Genomic DNA, 21,528 nt, shown 5'->3' with positions numbered 1-21,528 from the left:
GTGCTATGTTTAGTTTCTGTTAATTTAAAAGTTTCTTGTGCTGCGACTGAGCCATGTTACAGCGAAATAACGCAGGTTGTCGAGCTAACAACTACTATATCGTACAACGGTGCCGCGCAACAAAAATGAATAGCCGATTGGCGGGTTGTGAGCTTGTAGATCGGCTGTTTTAGCCATACGACACCGTCATACGATGAAGTGATCGGGCTATACACTGTCGCTTTAATTTGAGTCCAATCCAGGGGGCAGGTCTCTTCTCTTGGACAGAGCGTTTGCGTCTCTGCACAGCAATGATTGAATGAACTGGGTTTCACACACTGCTTGTTACCACAGAGGTTGCCTTGATGGACAATGGTCAAGATGTGAGGGGTTGTACCGATCGAAACAATTATCGATCATTTTCGAGAGATGGTGGCTTGTTGAGCCTCGATACAATTCTTGGATTTTTTGTTTTCTTTTTTAATCGGGCCTATTGAAAAAGAATCTCCGCCTTGATGGTATCATGCACACAGGCGACTATATGGCAGCTCTCTGCACGGATGATAAAGAACTTGGGAAAGGATCTGGTCAAGATGGCAGCTGTATACGGAATGATGATGATAAGGTGATGCAGTGACATTCGTGTGGTAGCAGCAATCATTTTAAGGCATGCATGGCGTACAGTCGACGGGCGCTTGTGAAGGAACGCCGTTTGGATTCCTCCCAGGACTCTTTGTGACTCTTCGTAACTACACGTTTCAGTGAATTGCAATGCATTGTCCAGGGGGTGTGGGCTGTGCACATGGAATGGCATTGTTTTGGATAAATCAACAAATGGATGAAAACTGGCACGGTCTATAATTGTGTGTATAACAATTCTATAGCTTCAGTGAGACGACAGGCGCACGTGAGAGCTGTGGAGAGGCGTTAATGTGCACGGTCGTGCGTTGTAAACTGTTATCGAAGCAAATCACACAACATTGATGGAATGCGACTCGGACGTCTTCGTGCGTTGTAATTCTACATCCCTTTGTGCAACGACCGAGACATCACAAGAAACATGGCCGAGGAGGCGTCGCACGACGAACACCCTCTAAATGTCGAAATAGACCCAGATTTCGAGCCCCAGAAGAGGCCACGGTCCTGCACATGGCCCCTGCCTCGTCCAGAGTCTGGTGCGGGAAAGGCTGGAGCCAATGACACTGACGTAATCCCAGAGGAAGAGGATGATGAGAATGGGCTCGCTCAGAAAGACGACGGCACTTCGCCCAGAGATCCAAACACCACCGCCACGCAGCCCGTGGATGTCCAGAGGACCCCCGTTAAAGAGGACTCCGCCGATGGGTCCCCGTCAGCATCCACACAAACCCCTGTCACGGGTCTCGGTGGCTCGGCGTCCCAACAGTTGAGGAAGTCCTCTGCCCGCAGGAATGCCTGGGGCAACTACTCCTATGCAGACCTCATTACCCAAGCCATTGAGAGCTCCCCCGAGAACAGGTTGACACTGTCCCAAATCTATGACTGGATGGTGAAGTCTGTGCCATATTTCAAGGACAAAGGCGACAGCAATAGCTCTGCTGGCTGGAAGGTGAGTGGTGGTGACATGCTTTCTGTTGTCAAAACAAAGACCCATAGTGTAACGCTCACTATGTGTCAGCCTTTTATTAGATCCTTGTACAGTAGAGTAGACAGGGGTTTAGGATGCTCTATTGTTCGCAGTGGCATCTTATCAAATAGGGCTAATCACTAGGATCAACACATTGGATACTTTGCAGAGTGATTATATGGTCTGTACTGTACTGTATGGTTGTAACGTGGACTTTCCTATTGAGTGCATGAGGCTTTGTTCTCCCTGTCCTTGTGTGTAAATATGTACTTTTGTCACTATGTGTATTCGTCAGTATCTGTCTACTGTATCTTCCCCTGGACCAATAGCCTATCACCTGAGACACATTCCTGCACAGCTACAGCACAGTGTTGAATCAAGCAGGTCAGATTCAGATAATGACTGCATGCAAAACTTTTAAAGGGTGACGTTTGGATGCTTCATGGTTTGTCACTATTTGGGTGTCTGTGTGTATGGAGCTTTAGGATCTAGTGTGTGCACTGTTGATAACCACCAGTGACGTGGAAGACATGTTGCAGTCTGATAGACACAGGGAGAGTTGATACAGTAATGCCAAATGACATCTAACCCATTCCAGATCAGTATTGCACAAAGCCTAGCTGAAGGCATTGCTTCAAGTCACCTCAATAGGAAACAGCAAGGACAACCTAGTTAAGAAGACGTATGTCAAATCCAGTCATGGACCTCCAGATGAAGTTTGGGCCGCAACTAAAACCCCACCAATAATACTTAATTTATGTTATGTCGTGTGACACCAAAATGGCAGATCTACAAGGCCTGGAAAACCAATTAATCTGTCATGGAATGGAATCAAGTCTGAGAGTGCTGTGAGCTTTGCAGTATTAAATTAAATAAATAAATAATTCTGCACAAGTTAACTATACAGAAGTGTATGGCTGTTGTGGGAGAAGGTGGGGTAATCTGAACAGGGAAAAAATATATATATATGGTAATGTTCTTCAACCTTGATGAAATGTTCATTAAAAGTAATTATGCTATTTTAGTTATAATATATAATATACAGCACTGCATTGTCTAGTTTGAATAAATCTTGGCTTACAGCTAACAGTATCTGGACATTGAGGTTTGCATCTCTCCTTTGTTGTGAACAAACATACTATTCTGCCTGCATAGTAAAGGGTTAATGTTAGGGTTTCAGAAGTGCTGACATCAGCATTTGCTGGGAGATGCTATTTTAGCAGTGTGTGACATTCAGCAATTATCTTTAGGTTGTCCCATCTTTGCTCTGCTTGGGAGGGACAGCCTGCATCATTTTCCTTTTAGGTTTAAGGGTGTGATCATCTGTAATCATGTTCAGTCTCTTACTGGTGTGTAGTAAATACAGATACCCCCCCCCCCCCCTTCTCCCCCGGGAATGCCATAACAACATACATTCTTCCTCCAGTGATGGCATTTGTGCATTGCAGCAATGTTTGGCAAAATCTTGCAAATTGAAATCAGATTGACACTGAACTGAAACAGATGCATATTACAGATGTTTGCTACAGTACTTGACAGTGTGCGCTCTGGTCTGTGCTCAAGGTCCCAGATTAGAATTCTAATGCTAACATCACAGCCTGGCTAATGCCATTGGCTGCCGCTCTCACCACACCATCTTTCCATGTGGCCCCGGCACCAAGAATCAATCAGCTGACTATAAATTATCTAGGTCAATGTGTAGCAATGTGAGAGAAGCTTGCCGTTTCACTTTGGATGTGGCCTTGGCTAAACTGGCATGGCTCCAGTCCCCTGCCTGCTCAGAATGAGGCTTTGCTCAAAGGGTGCTGCAGCACTGCTGTGGCTGTGTGTGGGGGGAGGGGACAGGCAGGAGTTGGCCCTTTTGTGATTTATCTTTTTAAAATGCTTGCATGTACCTACCAGAAAACACTAAATGGGACATTTCTCAGCAGCTGAACAAATACAATGCGGCATGTCATTTCTACTCGGCTGGCCCCGGTAGATTTAGCTACCACGCACCATTTTCTCTCTCTCCTTTTTACCGGTCAGAAAATGCAGAAATGTTGTCATGTTATTGGTCATATAAGTCTTATACTGTGTATTATAGCAATACTATGGTTTGCAGCAGACGTCACGTCAAGCTAAAACCTTTGGGTACACTGAGATGAAATGTTAAGTTGAAGTAATTACATTTCCTCAAACAATGTTCTTAAAATGAAATCAATGTGAAATATCTGCAATATAGTTCGGTATTTCCTCCGCTTATGCTAAAATGTAATGACAGGTTCATGCCTGTTGACATTCCATGATGCATAATAATCCTTGAAGTGTCCTTTGAAATAAATATTCTCCAATCAATTTAGATACTTGTACATTTTTACCCATTTTAAGGTTTGAGGGAAAACTGCTGTTTACATTACTCTGAGGTCAGCAGCGCTCTGTGAGGTTACTATCCTTGGCTTGACAAAATGGAGTCTTACCTAATAGGTAATACCCAAGTGACTATGACAGCAATCAAAAGTATCCAGGAGATGATTTTTATATAGTGGTTTAGTAAACATCAAATCTTAAAAGGGTAGGTTTGGCAAATTAGTATCTTACATAGTTATATTTCTTTGTAGAGCGCTGTCCTTGTCTAAAGACATTCTAGTTGACTGATAGTCATTGGAATTTGTTAACTAATTGATTAGTTGATTTAATCAACAAATCTGCAAATACTGTTTGCTGTTACAAACAATCATGCAGAGACCAAGCTTTCTACATCAGATTTCACAATACTGTAGCTACTGTCTATTGAAAGTCAGAGACTGGAAGAATTAGAGTTATAAGAGGAAAATGTATGCGTCGCTTCAGTTTATATAGGCATACTGTATTAAAATAGCTAAATGTATGTACCGGTACTCTTTGAATTGGAGGTTTTGACATTTCCTGATCCATTTCTCAGATCATGTGTCAATAATATTTTTGTAGGACATGTGAATCTGGAATTACTAGACGATGAGATGGCATATATTGTCTATTCAGTAGAGAAGACACTAAGAGCAGTGAATCTCAACCTTTTCTGAGCACTGAACCCCTTCTGTCTCAAAGGTTCAACTAAAGTACCCTTAGCTACACTAGAGAAGAGGCCATGGGGTCACAAAATCAGTAGAGTTTAAGTTTATCTTCCTGTGAGCATGAGGGCCCTGGCCAGTTTCATGGCAATACACCCCTTGGGTTATGAGATTTTGTGTGCAACTGGATATTTTGACCTATAGGTGGCGCTACAGAAAAGCCACAGGGTTATCATAATCAGTAGGGGTCATCCTCTGCAGAATATAAAGATGTATAGCAATTCCATGGCAGTCCAGCAAGTAGGGATACATTTTCTGGGAACAAGTGGTGGACAGACAGAGGGACAGTGCAACCTGTCGCTGTCCTTTGAGTAAACAAGGTTAGTGGGGATAAAATAATAATAATAATATAGCGTGTTTTCTTTGTTTAGTCTATGTCAAAAAGCAAATGAAATAATATATTTCACCACAAAAACATTTGCAAGAATCAACTCACCAATAGCACAATTAATGGCACAAATACACATACAGTGGGTTCTCTGCCTCGCCTCACCTACAGTATGGTAGGCTATGCATGCATGAAGGGATACCACCTTGTAAACATACAGCCAACTCTCTGCCAGGCCAGTAGAATCTTATCCAATCAGGATGGACTATGAAAATCTGACAGATCTGTCTTGATGTGTACCGAAGTGTGTACCGAGTAGCGTGATGTTTGGACAAAATCTTTAGGAGCAATAAAATAAAGAATTGGCCTCCTGGTGGTGCTATAACCGGAAAATGTGAAAGGGTGGTATTTCTTCCTCAGCCTTATGGGAAATTGAATGTGTGTGCAGTTTCACAGCAATCAGGGGCTGCGTTCATGATTTGAGGCTTTTTTTTTTCTAAGCGAGCCACTCCTGCACAATTTTGGAAGCCAATCTTTGTCAATCATGATGGAATATGAAAAATCGGACAGATTTGTCTTGGTCACCTAACGAGAGATAATGTGAAATGATGATTAAAAAATGTATTTAGCAGAAATCTGAAAAATGTGGGGCAGAGGTTTTTCCTTTGCCTCTAAGGAGTGTGTGTGCAAAGTTTCACACAAATCAGTCCGATTATAGGTAAAGCGTGAATTGGCCTGTTATATGAGACTGGTTTGAAAAATGTAGATTGGCATAAAAAATGTATTTTGCAAAGATCCTTGTGGTGCTGTAACAGGCCGATGTGAAAAAATGTCACTCCAGGCATTTTCACGCTGATCGGTCCAACTGTGCCGGAGATTAGCTGTCCACAGACAGATGGACAAACAAAACACACACAAGGACGGACGGTCAGGGGCGAAAACATAGGCGGCGTTCAGACAACGCCGTTTCCACGAGGAATCCGCAAAATCAAATGTCAGATATGCCTTCCGTTCAGACGACAATGGCATTTTTGGGGGTTGAAAACGAAAAGCAAAAGCTCTTCCCAGGATGAAAATCTTTGAAATGATCCTCCTTGTGTTTCCATCTGAACGGGCGAGTTAATGGGAAACCGCGAAATGTGTGATGTCATGGCTAACGCTGCAAAGCCGACAGCAGCTGAAACCTGTAGTGATGGCGTAAACAAATTCTGTGACAGGAAGTAGAGCGGACATGATGTCACACACTGCCAGTGTGTCACTGCCACCTAGCGACATGGAGTCCACACTACATCGTTTCAGTCCCTGGTGCGTTTTTCGTATGAACACTGGGGAAAAAAAGTGACAACGCAACGGGGACCTCGCTGTTCTAGCTACAGACCGTTGTCGTCTAAACTGACGGAGACAATGACACACACAATGTACACTGTAAACTGTGTTCATTTAACTTGGCGTGTAAAAATTGAATCAAAAGGACTTGTAAATAAACTGATGAGTTTACTGTGTATGCCTCTAGAAGTCTACAAAGATACAATTATTCCCTCCACATTGAATATGTGTTTGGTACAAGAAATCACCAGGGATTTTGGTAATGTCTAAAAATGTGTTACCATGCATAGTTTAGAGAGAAGTATTACTTTTGTTCCGTGAAGTGGCCAAAGTTAACATTGTACATGAGTTGTGGTTTGAAGATATGCAGTCATTATGCAACAGATAATGATAAGATATTCTTCAAATAAGCCTATCGGGGCAACCACTAAACCAGTCATATGGCTAGGAATCTTACAAGACAAAGTGTTAACGTTTTTAGAATCCAAAGTCTTTGGTTAGATTAAAAGCCAAGCTACCTTAGATCACTCAGTTGATCGGTTCTTTTTGCTTATGAAAACACACTAGAATTTGATTTGTTTGTGGTAGAACCAGTCCATATGTAGTGGACTGTGGAAGCCATCAACCCATAGTTGAAAAATGAGTCAAAGATTGGTTGAGTGAGAAACGGCCAAACTAAATGACAGTTGGTTTATTCTGAGTACCAACAAATCCCATCAACTGTGCCAGCTTACGTAGAAGGAACTACATTTTTTAAAACGGCTTGAAAGTACCTGTGTGTTAGATATAATAGTCACACGCGTTGTCCTAAGTGATGAAAGTGCTCACCAGTTGACTAATCCTATAATTAGCTTTGAGAAAGGGCTTTGCTGGAAGTTTGATGTCAGCAGGCCAGTTCATTGACTCATACATGAGAAGACCATGGCCAGTGATGTACCACCATTAATTAAGCCAGAGAACTTTCATTCCTTACCTTTACAGATTGCCAGCCCTATTTGTTGTTCTGCCCAATTAGCCTTATTCACGGCCCGCCCACCTACTTCCGTTTCTCAGTTTCCCCCGGGTGCTGACTTCAATTTAGAAGGGGAAACTATACTGGACTTAAAGCCAACAAATCGTTATTTCTAACAGTAAAGTAAATTATAGTGCTTTGTGCCGTTTAGTATCTTGTGTTCTTGATCATGCTAGCCGTATTTTATACTTTACTATTCGGAAATTGCATTAAATTTGCGATTTCTGTGCTAACTCCATAGGCTATGGTAGGATTTACCCCTTCAAAACGGGACTTCAGCACCCGCGGGATGCTTAGTGGGCGGGCCGTGAATTAGGCTAATTGCAGACCAGTCTGATTTTGTGTTTCCAATCAGGGCTGCATGGTGATGACTAAAATGGTAATCCTGATTTTGTGGCTAGATATTGTGATCACATATTATTCATGATTAGTCTCAATTATTATTTTGAATATTATAATTGTCCGTTTTCTATAAGAAACAAAGCCTTTAAGTAGTGCCTGTATGATATACATTTGCGATGTACAGCAGCTGGCATAGTTCTCTGTTTTGATCCTTTTTGTGATGCTGTGCTGTGGACCCATTTTAATACAATTTTATATAACTAGAAGCTCGGCCGCCCGTATACTGGACCTCTCCCAGAGTCCTCCTGTAAACTTCAGTCTTGTTTCTGCAGAGATCACTGCAGTTTCTTTTCTGCTGCTGCAGTCTCATTTAGTTGAGACCAAGCGCGCAGGCTCCAGCTGTTTAATTTTGTACAGTGTTGAGAGTGTCTCGAGGGAAATCCTATAGACCTTTCACAGAAGCCAAAAATAGGTCATAGTGTGAGGTGCAGAGAACTCTCTTCTTAAAAGACCAACACTTGACTCAAACTGCAGTGGTTGTATTGTCTCCATAGGCAAGTAGTTCAAATGAAACACAATTCTGTTTCTTTAGTGGTATGAAATGGGACTGCGCCCTTAGATTTAGTCCATTTGTAGTCCTCTGTCGTAGAACACACCGTATACTAGACCTGGATAGTATGAATCACATACTGCATTGTAGGTCTTCCCCATCTTATAACAATATATAGTAGCTGTACAACTAAAAGGTTGCTCACATTGATCCCCAAGGGGAGCCCAAAGAATTGCAAAACAATGGCCTCTCACCATAATTTCCAGATCGGTATGTTATTTTACAAACATTATTGTTTTGCCGTCAAGTTCAGTCTTCTGTTTTGCCATGATTACCCATATATGGTTCAGTGTTAGCAGAAACAATGTTGTGTTTTTATTTACCGTATTTATTTTTCATAAAAGACGGAAAATCTGCTGGTCTCCTTCAGTGTTAATGTAACTCCAAGTGTCTACAAATGGAACCAAATGGATCCTTACAGGTCCATTTGGTTCCAATTGTAGACACTTTACTGTGTTTGACCTATCTACATTATAAAGGGAGGAAAGACATGCACATCCACGTCAAACACAGTAAACTCGAAGTGTCTACAATTGAGGTACACACCTCCATTCCGAAACCCCACCATTCCGAAGATTGACTTCCATTATTCGGAATGGTGGGGTTTCCCATTGTTCTATAAGACCCCACCATTCCGAAAATCAGAAACACCACCATTCCGAATATGCAGTTTCATTTTCACCCACCTCCATCCACCCCCACCAACCTCCACCCACTTTCACCCACCTCCACCCACCCCCACCCACTCTCAACCTCCACCCAATTTCACCCAACTCCACCCACTTCCACCCACCTCTACCCACTTTCACCTACCCCACCCACCCACCTCCATCCACCCCACCAACCTCCACCCCCACCTGTACCCACATCCACCAAGTTTCACCCAGCCCCACCCACCTCCACTAACTTTCACCTACCTCCATCCAGATCCGACCACCCACCCCACCCATCTCCACCTGCTTCCACACACCTCCACCTACTTTCACTCACATCCACCCATTTTCCCCACCTCCAACCATTTTCACCCACATCCAACCAGTTTCAGCCACCCCCACCTACCTCCGCTCAATTTCACCCACCTCCATCCACTCCATCAACCTCCACCTACCTTCACCCAGCTCTATTCACTTTCCCCTAACCTCCACCCACTTTCACCCAGGCCCACCCACTTTTACCCAACTCCACACACTTTCCTGCCCCTTGGAGTCGGGTGAAAGTGGGTGGAGTTGGGGGGGCCAAAGTGGGTGGATGTGGGAGAAAGTGGGTGGAGTTGGGTGAAATTGGGTAGAGGTGGCTGGGTTTAAGTTGGTGGAGGTGGGTGGGTGGTGGTGAGTGAAAGTGGGTGGAGGTGGGAGGAAGTGAGTGGAGGAGGGGGAAAGTGGTTGGAGGGGGGTGAACGTGGGTGAGGTAAAGTGGGTGGAGGTGGGTGAAAGTGGGTGAAGGTTAAAATAATTACAATTTCGGAATGGTGGGGTTTCGGAATGGTGGGGTTTTGGAATGGTGGTGTTTCGGAATGGAGGCCCGTCCCTGCGAAGATTAAAGGAGAAGCCTGCACACCGTGGGCTCCAGTTGTAGAATCTTTGTATTGCACTTGAGTGCTGCTATATGTTTTCTGGCTCTCGCCCTTCCTCAGACAGAAGTGAACACAAAGAGACACCCATAAAATACAAACAACATGATCACACAATGCATTGAAGCTGTTGACATCAGACACAAGGACACACATGACAAATGGCCAATCTGGTATGATTAATGTCCAATGATGTATGATGTTGAATATAATTCCTGTTTATATTTCATGACCTCTCTTCATTCCTATTTGTTTCAGAACTCGATTCGACACAACCTGTCCCTCCATAGTCGTTTTGTCAAGGTCCAGAATGAAGGAACGGGGAAGAGCTCCTGGTGGATGGTCAACCCAGAGGGGGGGAAGGGAGGTAAAGCCCCACGGCGACGGGCCGTTTCCATGGACAATAGCAAATACATAAAGGGCGCTAGGGGGCGTGCCACCAAGAAGAAGGCCTCGTTGCAGGCAGCCCAAGATGGCAGCTCAGAGAGCTCCTCCAGCCTGTCCAAATGGACGGGCAGTCCCACCTCTCGCAGCAGCGACGAGCTGGACGCCTGGACGGACTTCCGCTCTCGCACCAACTCCAACGCCAGCACACTCAGCGGCCGTCTCTCTCCAATCTTGGCCAACCTAGAGCTGGACGAGGTGCCCGATGACGATTCACCCCTTTCCCCCATGCTCTACTCCAGCCCCAGCAGCATGTCACCCTCCACAGGGCCCACGGGGCTTTCGGACCTGGCGGGCACCATGAACCTCAACGACGGACTCTCTGACAACCTGATGGACGACCTCCTGGACAACATCAGCCTGACGGCATCCCAACAGCCTCCTCCTGGTGAGGAAGAGAGCGGCGCCAACGAGCAGGGGAGCTCCGTGTTTACCTTCAGCTGCGCGGGAAGCGGCCTGGGTAGCCCCTCTGGCAGCTATGTCCCCAACACTCTCTTTAGCCCTCCGTCCATCGCGAGCCTCAGGCAGTCGCCCATGCAGACCATACAGGAGAACAAGCAGACCACCTTCTCTTGCGTCTCCCACTTCAGTGAGCACCAGACCTTGCAGGAGCTGCTCAACCTGGAGTCCCAGAGCCCCTCCGATGTCATGCTCACCCAGTCGGATCCCTTGATGTCGCAGGCCAGCACCGCCATTGCCCTGCAGAACTCCCGCCGAAATGCCATGCTACTCCGCAAAGACCCCATGCTGATGAGCCCGGTCAGTGCGAGTCAGGCCCAGGTTCCTTCAGTGCCTGGTTGGCAAGCTGGCTTGTCAACCTCCGCCAATGGAGGCTTGGGGTTAAGAGCTGCTGACGCCAAACAGCATCACATGAAGTCTCCCAGCAAGAATGCCTCTATGCAGCTTGGTTCAGCCATGTTGGCTCAGGACCGCTTCTCTGCCGACCTGGATCTGGATGTATTCAATGGCAGCCTTGAGTGTGAAATGGACTACATTATTCGCAATGAACTGATGGATGCGGACTGCCTGGACCTGAGCTTTGACTCCAATGCCACCTCTTCTCAGAATGCTAACAGGAACGCAGGTAGCTTCTCAGGCTCGAAACAGACCTCACCTCAAAGTTGGGTTCCGAGCTGAAAGGTAAGAGGTCTGAGTCCTAAAAGGTGTGAGGAAGGGAAATGTATATTAGCTTTCATCGTCCTGCATTGTGCAACTAGAGGGAAGAAAGAATATGTGAAGGTGTATTCATGTAGTGTGAACCCCCCTTTTTTTTTCTTTAATGTCACAGGCATTACTTTTGGTACTGTATTTTTGTGTCAAAGACACACTGTGGTGTACTCACAAAAAAGGAAAGGTTTATTTTAAAAAGATTAGTGTCCAGGCAGTATGAACAGCATTACTGACTGGTACGTATGGAAACGAAGGACCTTTTCTTTTTCTTTTTTTTACGCAAAACATCAACTCTTGTTAGTCTCAGGGAACCATTCATATCACAAAGTGATAACACGAAACTGATGACGATGATGATTATGTTTTCACACCCTGCTTCTTCTCCAGTTCCACACCCTTTTCAAACCTGCACCAACAACGTTTTTTGCCAAACCAGCTGTCAGCCAATTGGGGATGACAGCCTGTTTACAGAACAAGCTGCAGAGAATGTTACATGATGTTTCTGTGGAAAACACTTGATCCGTTTGTTTTCTTTCTTTCTTTCTTTCTTTCTTTCTTTCTTTCCTTTGAGAGACATAGCCTAAGAGGACTAAATGTTAAATAAGAATTGTTATTGAATAGCTTTCTTTCATCACTTCACCACATCGTGCACCAAATATCAATCTGTAGAGGTGGGGAAAAAAAGTTTAATCAAGGTGTGACACGATCTACATTGTGTGGTTTTGTATGTAATAATGTTTTGTTCTTATTTTGAGAATTTAACCCTGTGATTTTTAGTGACATTACTGTGAATTCCGTTCCTTTATAAAAGAAAGAAAAGATAATGAGCTGCATACCGGACATCCTGATTATACATTATTCCTGCTGCAGCTCATTTTGCCTGTTTCCTATACCCTCTGCAATACCTAAACTACCCTCTTCCTCCCTCTGCAATACCCAAACTACCGCACAGTTATCAGAGTTTAGATAAGGACACTATTAACAATCTACAAGATCTAAGCTAGTGGATACGAATGCTGGTCCTCAGGGACCCTTGGTACTACTGTTTTTCTATCATATCAGGCAGATGATTGCATTCGCCTGGTGTCCCAGGTCCAAGTATAGGCCCTAAATTAAATGGACACCAGTCGCACTCCTGGTTGTATAGGAAACGAAGGCCTGATTTATGCTTAGTCATGCGCCGGTTGTTGTACATCGACAATACAAGCTCACAATTTGTGAGCTTGTTGATCAAAAAATGTTGATGTGTGGTGCATTGTGCAACCAGATATAAATCGGGCTTAAGTGTCCCTGAGGATTAGGTATGCTAACCGTAAATTTAAGCTATAGTTGCCATCAGTTACATTAGCAGTCACTTCAGATCATTCAGTATGGGAATAAAGACGACCATCACACTCAGAGATTCCAGAGCACTTAAATATAGTATTGTAGTGTCCATAAATATTTTGGGAGAGTACTTGGTGCTATAAATAAGATAGCAGGGTGTGGCTGCATATAGTGCAGCATTCGTAGCCTCCCATTGTTATCAGCACTATAGCAGGTGCTGGACAAATGGTGTTTTTTTGTTTTTTTTGTTGGAAGTTATATGGTAACTTTAAGCATTTTAAGTGGATGAAAGAACAACCACAATATTTTAATTTAATTAAATATTGCCAAATGTTTCTGCATTTTAAATATAAGTGGGAACAGGGAAGGAGGGGGTATCCAGTGTTTAGATCCAGTGCTAAGGGCAAATAATTTACATCAGCACAGTTTTTGTAGGAACAGGAGGATAACGTTTGAGTTTACATGTTTTTTGCCAGCTGAAAATGACTAAAAGGCCTTTTTCAGTGAATTCTTTATTAAATTGAACTTTACCATCAGTGTTTCAGGGAAGACATTTATTGAATGTTATTTTTATTTTATTTTTTACATTTAGATAAAAGCATTTCCATTAAGGATGTGTGTGGTTGTACTATGGTAGGTACTGTGTGTACGCACTTCTGTTTTAACTAGGCCTACATTGTGACCATATATTTTAAGCATTTATTAGCACATACGATACAGACAATAGCAAAGAGTCTGATGAACTGTTAAATATTTCATTTAGCGTTTTTCATTTACAGTTGCTACACTTTTAGGGTTAAGTAACCCTAAAACCAAAGGGTTCATATGTAAATCCAAACATGCCGCATTGAATCAGATATGTTACTGTGGTGTATCAGAAATATTGGATTGATTAATGCCATTGGTCCTAATTTTCCATTTTCAATGATATTTAGCTCTATTGTAGTTTCAAATCTAGACCTTTTGTATTGTCCTGTGGTGTATTTCATCATAAAATGCAACAGCCAAATATTTGTTTTTCAAGGTCACATTCTACAGTATGTTTGAGTAACACTCACTGCCAATGTCCATACTGTTCTTTTCCCTATTGCTCCTACAAAACAGAAAAACTAAAAAGCAAAAGAAAGAACAGACTTTACTGGGTGAATTTCCTATTGCTATCTTGGTTGTATCAGATGGTGCATGTAAATAAAGCTTGAAGAAGCACTGAATTTATGCCTTGAGTTTTTGATGTACATTTTATTTTTATCCTTTCTGAAAGTACCACACAGCTGCAGACATGATTCTGCCACTGAGCAGGTGATTTGCTGTTGCATAATTACATCATGAGCTGAGCACCAATCATAATGCTGTATCCAAGAAGACTGGACATGCAGTAACTAAGTGAAGTGAATTTTCTTATTTTTAGTAATATGAAATGGAAGATTACGGAGATGCTCAACAATCTCAATCGGCATGCGTTTCTATAGTACATTGATTTCCATATATATTTTATCACTGCATAATGTACCACAAAAACCCAATAATATAGTAATATATTATAGGCTGGCATCAAAGGAGGTCTCTGATGCAACTTGAGAGCCATCTACAGATCAAATGGAGTCATGTCTTGCTGATACACAAGCCTCCTCTGGGGGACAGGCAATGGGGAGGAGGGTCTGTTTTAGGCTAGTCTCCATGGATACCCTACAACAGTTCGGTAGTAGCTGCAGAGATTTTGATGGAGCCAAGGGAACACAGGAGCTGAATTAAGAATGTTTGACATTTTGAAGATCAATCTTAGAACATTTTTGAATTTTGCAGATTAATCTTAGAATGTAATGGAATGACGAAGAGATTTATCTTAGAATATTGCAATCTCAATTTCAGGAACTGTTACAGATCCGTTGGAACGGCTAAAACGATTTTGCCATGCCTAATGTGTACAGAGTTTCTTCCACTCCTAAAGTGGAGCAGATGGAAGCTGAGCTGTCTGCTCAGCTTTCAGCACTTAGGACAGAGGTAGAAGAGAATGGGGTTCCCTTGGGAGAGGCACCCTCCAAATCTTACAGGTGTGAGAGCTGTTCTGGGTGAAAGTTAAGGCTTAATTTGGTTGTCATGTAAAATGTTTTGGGTTAAATAGAAGCTGTAAATTCTCAGCAGAGTGTCGGGGCAATTCACATACAGTTCTGGTTATGTTTTCAGTCATACAAAACTATATGAATAGGCTAGTAAATACAAATACAGTTTGATCCATGTTTGGTGATATACAGTATTTTATACACAATGTTCCTTACTAATTTTGAGTTTTGTTTCAGTTCTGTTCCACTCCCTAAGGACTTTTCCTTCTTCCGCACTGAAAGGGAGCAGGCCCTTAGGAGAGGCCTTCAGGTGAGGATGAGAAGATTATTGATAATAATAATAATATACTGCACATACTGTCAGCCTTATATCCACTGTCAATAGTATGTACATCATTCATAGTTAGTTTTAACGTAGTTAGATTGTACATTATACTTACGCCTATATTATATTTAATGATTGTTTATTCATTATGCTAACCCAGTCAGTCTAAGTTCAGATGGTTACACTAGACCTGAAGTTATATATATTAAATGGTTACTCTTATCTCACACAAAAGATATTGGTTCTTTAATGGTACTTTGGGGTGATTAGGGTGCTATGGCACCACTGCCGTACAAATAACCTGTTAAGCCCCTGTATGTACACTTACAGGCATCTCTAGTGATTCTATAAGCCCAATTTGACAAAGGTGTTCTATACCTCTAAATACTGTAGGTGCTATCCCAAACCAGCCAAAGCCAAAGAACCACTTTAGGTGCTACTTGAGAGACAGCAAGTAGTAAAGGTAACATGTGCCACGGCATATATGCCACTTAACTGTTTAGAATATAGTGTTAGATTTGTATCTCTCTACTCTTACCTATATCTGTCTTGTTTTTCATGAGTAGGGCCTACTGCATTTATGGGATGATACCTGTCCTGAATTTCCCTAGGGGGTCAATAGAGGTCTATCTATAGCATTTTTTATTTAGCTGAAGCTCAAATATAGAATAAAATGGAGTCATGATGAACTAAGGATTAGCTGTGGTTTTGTTTTTTTATACCATGGAGCACTCCTTTTCCATATTTTTCCAATCCCTTGGGGATGAAGGTGTCGGAAGCATTGCCGGTGGTGTCTCCAGCCCAGGTCATGCAGACAGAATTGGACAGTTGCCTGAATATGGAGTATACAGCTGAGAGCCTACCTCTTTTACTGCACCAGGTAACCTGCAATTTAACCGTGTACAAATGGTTCACATTTGTACACTTTAGGAATTACAAAGGGATAAATGAACACTTATGATTTGTGTAATGACAGAATACTTTTAGTAAAAGAAAATAAACCACAAAAAACTGTAGGACTGTTGTGTAATCAATGGATCAGTTGGTTTTAGACTTTATTAGTTGATACAGTCATTCTTTGAGTTCATTCATTTGTTGAGTCACAGGATTTGTGGCATAGAACACAAAACAGAATAGAAACATGGGCATCAATTATTGATAAAAAAAAAGAAAAAAAAAAGAATCTTAGTAAAATGGAGTTGCTGTACTTGAACTATTTTTTCCCACCTAGACCAAACATCTTTGCCAAAAATAGCCGAACTACAAGCTTACAACATGTTACATTGTGATGCGCTGTGATGCGTTGTGAGCTTGTAGATCGGCTATTGTTGGCGAATGTTCCCCCCAGCTATAAGCATAGGGATGAAGTGGTTAAGTAAATTCAAAGGTCATTTCAGAAATAATCAGGAAGGATTTGCTGTGTGTTTCCAGTTCTATGCAGACAGATCATACCAGCTGGCTCAGCTCAAACATCAGCTCATGCTGAGATGGACGAGGTTCTGTCGCCACAGCGGTGTCATCGAGAAGATGTATCCACACTACAAGGTGACACTTGCATAATGAAAGGCAACTTAATGCCTCATTTATATGGTGACGGTGTAGCTTGACAAACTGGAAAGCGACACCATCGATTAATATGAAAGCTTCATTGTGTAATATTTCTGAGCACAAGGCCTCAAGTAATAATGCTCTGTGAAGGTTTAATTTGACACACTACTGACCATTATATGCACTTGATGGTCATCCATATATTTTTTCTTTGGTGGTTTAATGTTATAGCAGTAATTCTCAACTTTCTTTATTCCAAGGACCCCCAGTTTGATATATATTGGGCCATTGAAACTCCTTGGACCCCAATCTACACTGTGACATTCTTTAGTGATAATTGAACTCTTGAGTTACAGACCTGTAAGGATCGATTTGTAACAATCAATCATTTAGCTGGGGAGTGGGGACCCCCTGGAACCTCCTCAAGTAACCTGTGGGGTTCCTCATATCAAACTTTGAGAACCAGTGAGTGTTATATTAATTCATCAGATAACATGTTGTTCAATTCATCTTATTTGACATTGGTTATTTTATATACTAGTGTAACAGATAAACAGCCATTTGTGATTATTTATACAGATATATTATAATAACATAATACAGATATAGATCAATTTTCAGTCTTAGAAAACAAGGTCTCATCTGGCCTGCCGAGCCCATGCAGAGCACCTTTTCCACCCCTGTCTTTTTTTTTAATGCCTTTAAATGTCTCAAAGACTCAGTGTACTTGAGTAGGTCAGACAAAAAATGACTGTTTCATAACATGAAGCTTCTATAATGATTGTTTTTCACTGTGTATACAAGCTAGTACTCTCTCTTTCAGCATCAAAAACATAAAACATGTTTCAATCCATTTCAAAAGCTTTGCGTTTCGCAATATACTAGACTGTATATATTCTTCTTCTTTTTTGTTGTCAGGAACAAATGTCATATATGATGAATGAGTATGACGATGCAGTTCAGAGGGCACGTAGGCTGGCCGTATCGAGAGAGAAGATCCTGACAGATCGAGGAAACCCAATCAACGTGGTCACTCAGGACGACGTTGTCATTTACCTGAAATGGCTGGTCTGTCACCTGCACTCAGTGAAGACCATTCATAACTTCCTGCATGTAAGGACCTTAAAGCAAGTTGGTCATTGTTCCGTACAATCCTTAGTGTTCATTTAAGTGTAGAATTTGGAAATGTAGACAAACAAAGCCTACTTTGCGTTTGCTCTAAAGGCTAGTTTGCTTCTTGTTGTTTTATTTTTTTCATTAGATGTTCATAAAACATGCACAACTTATTTATCTTTTTTTCCTCTATTTTTGGTTTACAGGTGCTACACTACATCCCATCATGTGATAGAAAGGATAAAGGAGAATCATCTCGGCAAACCTTCACAAAGGATCCATTAAATGAGCCTCAACGTCTTGATGGTCAGGGACAAATCACCACCAACCTCAATCAAAATCAAAATTATGAAATATAGACCTCCTTAGCTACTGTATAAAGTCAAAGTACAGAGATATTGACTTATTTATTTGTCTCAAAGGTCAAATATCATTGGGGAAGAACAATTACCTCATGAACAGATATACAATTCAGTTAAATAGCCTAGTCTAATGTCACCCTAATGTTTTTCCACTGCAGGACCAGTAGAAGATCTTCCTATGCATACTGTTAAACTGAACGATTTCCGTGCTGAACTGCACTCCTTGGTTTCCCATTTCCACCTGCCTTACGACATTGTAAACCTCAGGACCACTGGCGATGAAATGGAGCTATTCAGCAAGGTAGTACTGTTGTTTGATCCACATATACACTATACTGTATAGCACAATATGACACCACTACAGAGAAATCTCTTGCAATACTCAGTAATTATTCTTGGAACAACTGTGGGCATCTATCTGACATCAAGCACAAACTGTGAATACGGAACTGACATTCAATACCACCACTACTAGACACACGGCTGAGTGTTTGCCATTAGAATAGGTCATCAGAGGTGTTCTTTGCACAGGTGTCAAGGGAGTTCAGAACAATCTTCAGAAGACAGGAGCTGATGAAGACCTTTCCCCCATATGACAGCACAGAAGTCAAAGATAGCCAGTGGGGGAGGAAAAGTCCAAATATGGCTTTGAAGAAAGAGGCAAACTGGATCCCCTTCATTCAGGTCTGGATGAAAAGGCCTCAGAACCCAATACTTTAAACGTTTTTAGATAAAAACAAGACAATATTAAAAGTCTGACTGATATGTTTTCATATTAGGTGATAGCTTTGTGCTGTGCCTGAATACGCCCCCCCCCCCCCCCCCCTCTCCTCTCCTCTCCCCTCCCCTGCTGCTCAGTTTTCACATTACACAAAAAAGTAGTTTCTCAGTAACTATGTCTTCAGGTTTTAAAGGTCATTCCAAATGACATGACATTTCAAGAAAGCAGTTTACTGTGTTTTTATGCAGGTTAGGCCCTTGAAACAGGATCCGTGGCAGAAGAAACTCATCACAAAGCTTAAGGAAAATAATTCTGTTGATGAGTTACTGAAAATGTACTGCAGATTTCTTCAGGTAATGATGGCCGTGACGATTACTCAACCAGATCTGGAACAATAGATTCATGAATAGCCAATGAAACGTGTCTTGTTCTGATTCTTATCTTTTCAGGCCTCAGATCTGCTCCAAGTATGTGAAGCTCTAAGACAACATGCTGCTCATGTTTGTGAAATGCAAGATGGAAGGTCTTCTTCAGTGGCATCACACACAAGCAGACCAAAAGAACAAAATACCTCGCAGATCTGGACCAATATTTATAATGTTGCTGCTATCTCTGAGGCATGTTTCAGTACTGTTATTTATAGTTGTTAAGTTGTTTTGGAAGGGGGAAAGTACTTGCATTCTCTCAAACCCATCTGTGTCAGAGTTCATATTAATCTTATAATTATAATTTAATAATATATAATTACAAGGGATATTTCTCCCCCTCTTAGGACACAAAAATGGTTGGCTCATCTAGACTCGGAACCACGAGAGGCTTGGACAAAAGGGGTTGGAAAAGCAAAGTCACGCCTGTAACCGCGAGAAGTAAAAGGTTTGTACAATCACAATCCTAGAATAGAAATAGAATGTATCATGTTATGTCACTTTTCTAATTACAGTTACAGTGATATGGATGGCGTACAGCTCCTTGGTGTAGATGGCAACCCAGAGGAGGGTACCTCAGACCCCATCATAACCAGGGGAGCATACCTGTCCCTTATTTACTTACGCCATCTCAAGATCCGAGAACTACAGGTGAGCTTCACAGTAAAATGCTGCTGCTGCTGCTGCTGCTGCTGCTGCTGCTGCTGCTACTGATACTACTACTACTACTAACTCTAAGACTGTACAAATTAAAACAGGGTCAGTTTGGTTTCATTTTCACGCCCTCATCGGTATAAATGGATGAATTAACATTGAGGATTTTAATGAAAGGAAAAAAAAGGCACCCCAGCAATTACCAAACAAAACCGCTAAATCTGTGTACACATTTTATACATAAGACTTCTATTTTGGGTGAATATGAAATCGTATCTTCTTTTTTTTTTTTACTTTTTTTTTTTTTTTTTTTTATATAGTAAACAGGTCAACCTGGGCAGCAGAGATACAGAAAATAAAAAATTACAATGCAACAATTTTTAAACACTCATTATGTTACGGTTCATACAGTCCATGGGTGAGAGGTCTTATTCCATCACAACTTCAGTCCGTTATAAAGTCCTCATTCTGATCCTCCAGAAACAACAGATCTGGTGTGCCTGTTAACAGACTTTCCAACGTCACATTCCCCGTCCCAGCAACATGCTGGACAGGTCTCCAGATACAACGGTGGAATAGATAAAAAATAAAACAAAAAAGTTGGGTTGATATGAGATGTACAAGGAAATAAACTAAAAACATGACAGCGGTAGAAATATAACACACTCAAGTACACAGATTGTCTCACAGAATATCCAGAATATCCATTTTCATTTTCAAGTATCCATTTTTGCCAGTATTTATAAAACTTCTCCAAGCACAGCCTTACAGAAAAAGTAAGTCTTTCCATTTCATAAATGCTTCGTACAATGGCTGTCCACTCTTCCCTTGTTGGTGGTTCTTTGATGAAATCGTATCTTCAAATATATTTGGCTGTGCCAATTTTAAACCCTGCTGTTTGCAAGAAATAAAATAAGAAATCTAAAGAAATACCAGATCTACAGGCTCACGCATTATCACACGTTATTTTTCCGACCTTGTTGAATCTTTTGATGATTTAAAAAGAAATAAAACCAACACTAACCAACACATTTTTGAAAAGAACTAACTAAACTAGAAAAATATTGTTCCTTCGAAACAATTGTGGGCTCGCTTCAAGCCGGAAAACAATGGCTATAAAAGTACAAAATGTCAAGATCGCAGGCAGTGCTCTCTTTGACGTTACTGACGTCAAAGATTGGTCCATTTTGTTCCAAAAATGTGTTGTGCAAAAGTTGACCCGCTGGTGGCGCTATAACAGGCCAATGTAAGAAGGGTGGTATCTGTTCCTTGACCTATTGGGAATGTGCTTGCAAGATTTCACGCACATTGCAGGCTGTGTTCATGATTTGAGGTGTTTTTGGCTTTGGACACTTTATCGCTGCTTGCAGCTATATTTATTATTATTATTTTATAATTTTTTTGTGTGCACTTCATAGGCATGTTAGATAAAGGTCCTTAGATTGCGTGTAGAATGTTTCATGCAAATTGCAAAACAAATCCTAGAATAAAAACGGGTTTAAGCGTTTTACAAAC

At 41.7% G+C, this 21,528-nt stretch overlaps 1 protein-coding gene across 1 annotated transcript; it reads left to right on the top strand.

Moving 5' to 3' along the window:
• Positions 1 to 372: 372 nt before the first annotated feature.
• Positions 373 to 13,828, top strand: foxo3a (forkhead box O3A). Its single transcript, XM_080750714.1, has 2 exons — positions 373 to 1,567; positions 10,124 to 13,828. The coding sequence occupies exons 1-2, from the start codon at positions 1,040 to 1,042 to the stop codon at positions 11,444 to 11,446; spliced, it is 1,851 nt and encodes a 616-aa protein (XP_080606840.1). The 5' UTR covers positions 373 to 1,039; the 3' UTR covers positions 11,447 to 13,828.
• Positions 13,829 to 21,528: the final 7,700 nt, after the last annotated feature.

The sequence above is a fragment of the Nannobrachium achirus genome (assembly GCF_963921795.1).
Source record: "Nannobrachium achirus genome assembly, chromosome: 20".
Classification (NCBI taxonomy): domain Eukaryota; kingdom Metazoa; phylum Chordata; class Actinopteri; order Myctophiformes; family Myctophidae; genus Nannobrachium; species Nannobrachium achirus.
The sequence above is the reverse complement of the archived record's forward strand: the minus strand, read 5'-3'. Positions and strand labels throughout refer to the sequence as shown.

Excerpts from the sequence above, each read along its gene's own strand:
- foxo3a (XM_080750714.1), top strand. The coding sequence starts at position 1,040 with ATGGCCGAGGAGGCGTCGCACGACGAACACCCTCTAAATGTCGAAATA. Across the intron at positions 1,568-10,123 it reads ATAGCTCTGCTGGCTGGAAG|AACTCGATTCGACACAACCT; the intron begins GTGAGTGGTGGT and ends TATTTGTTTCAG.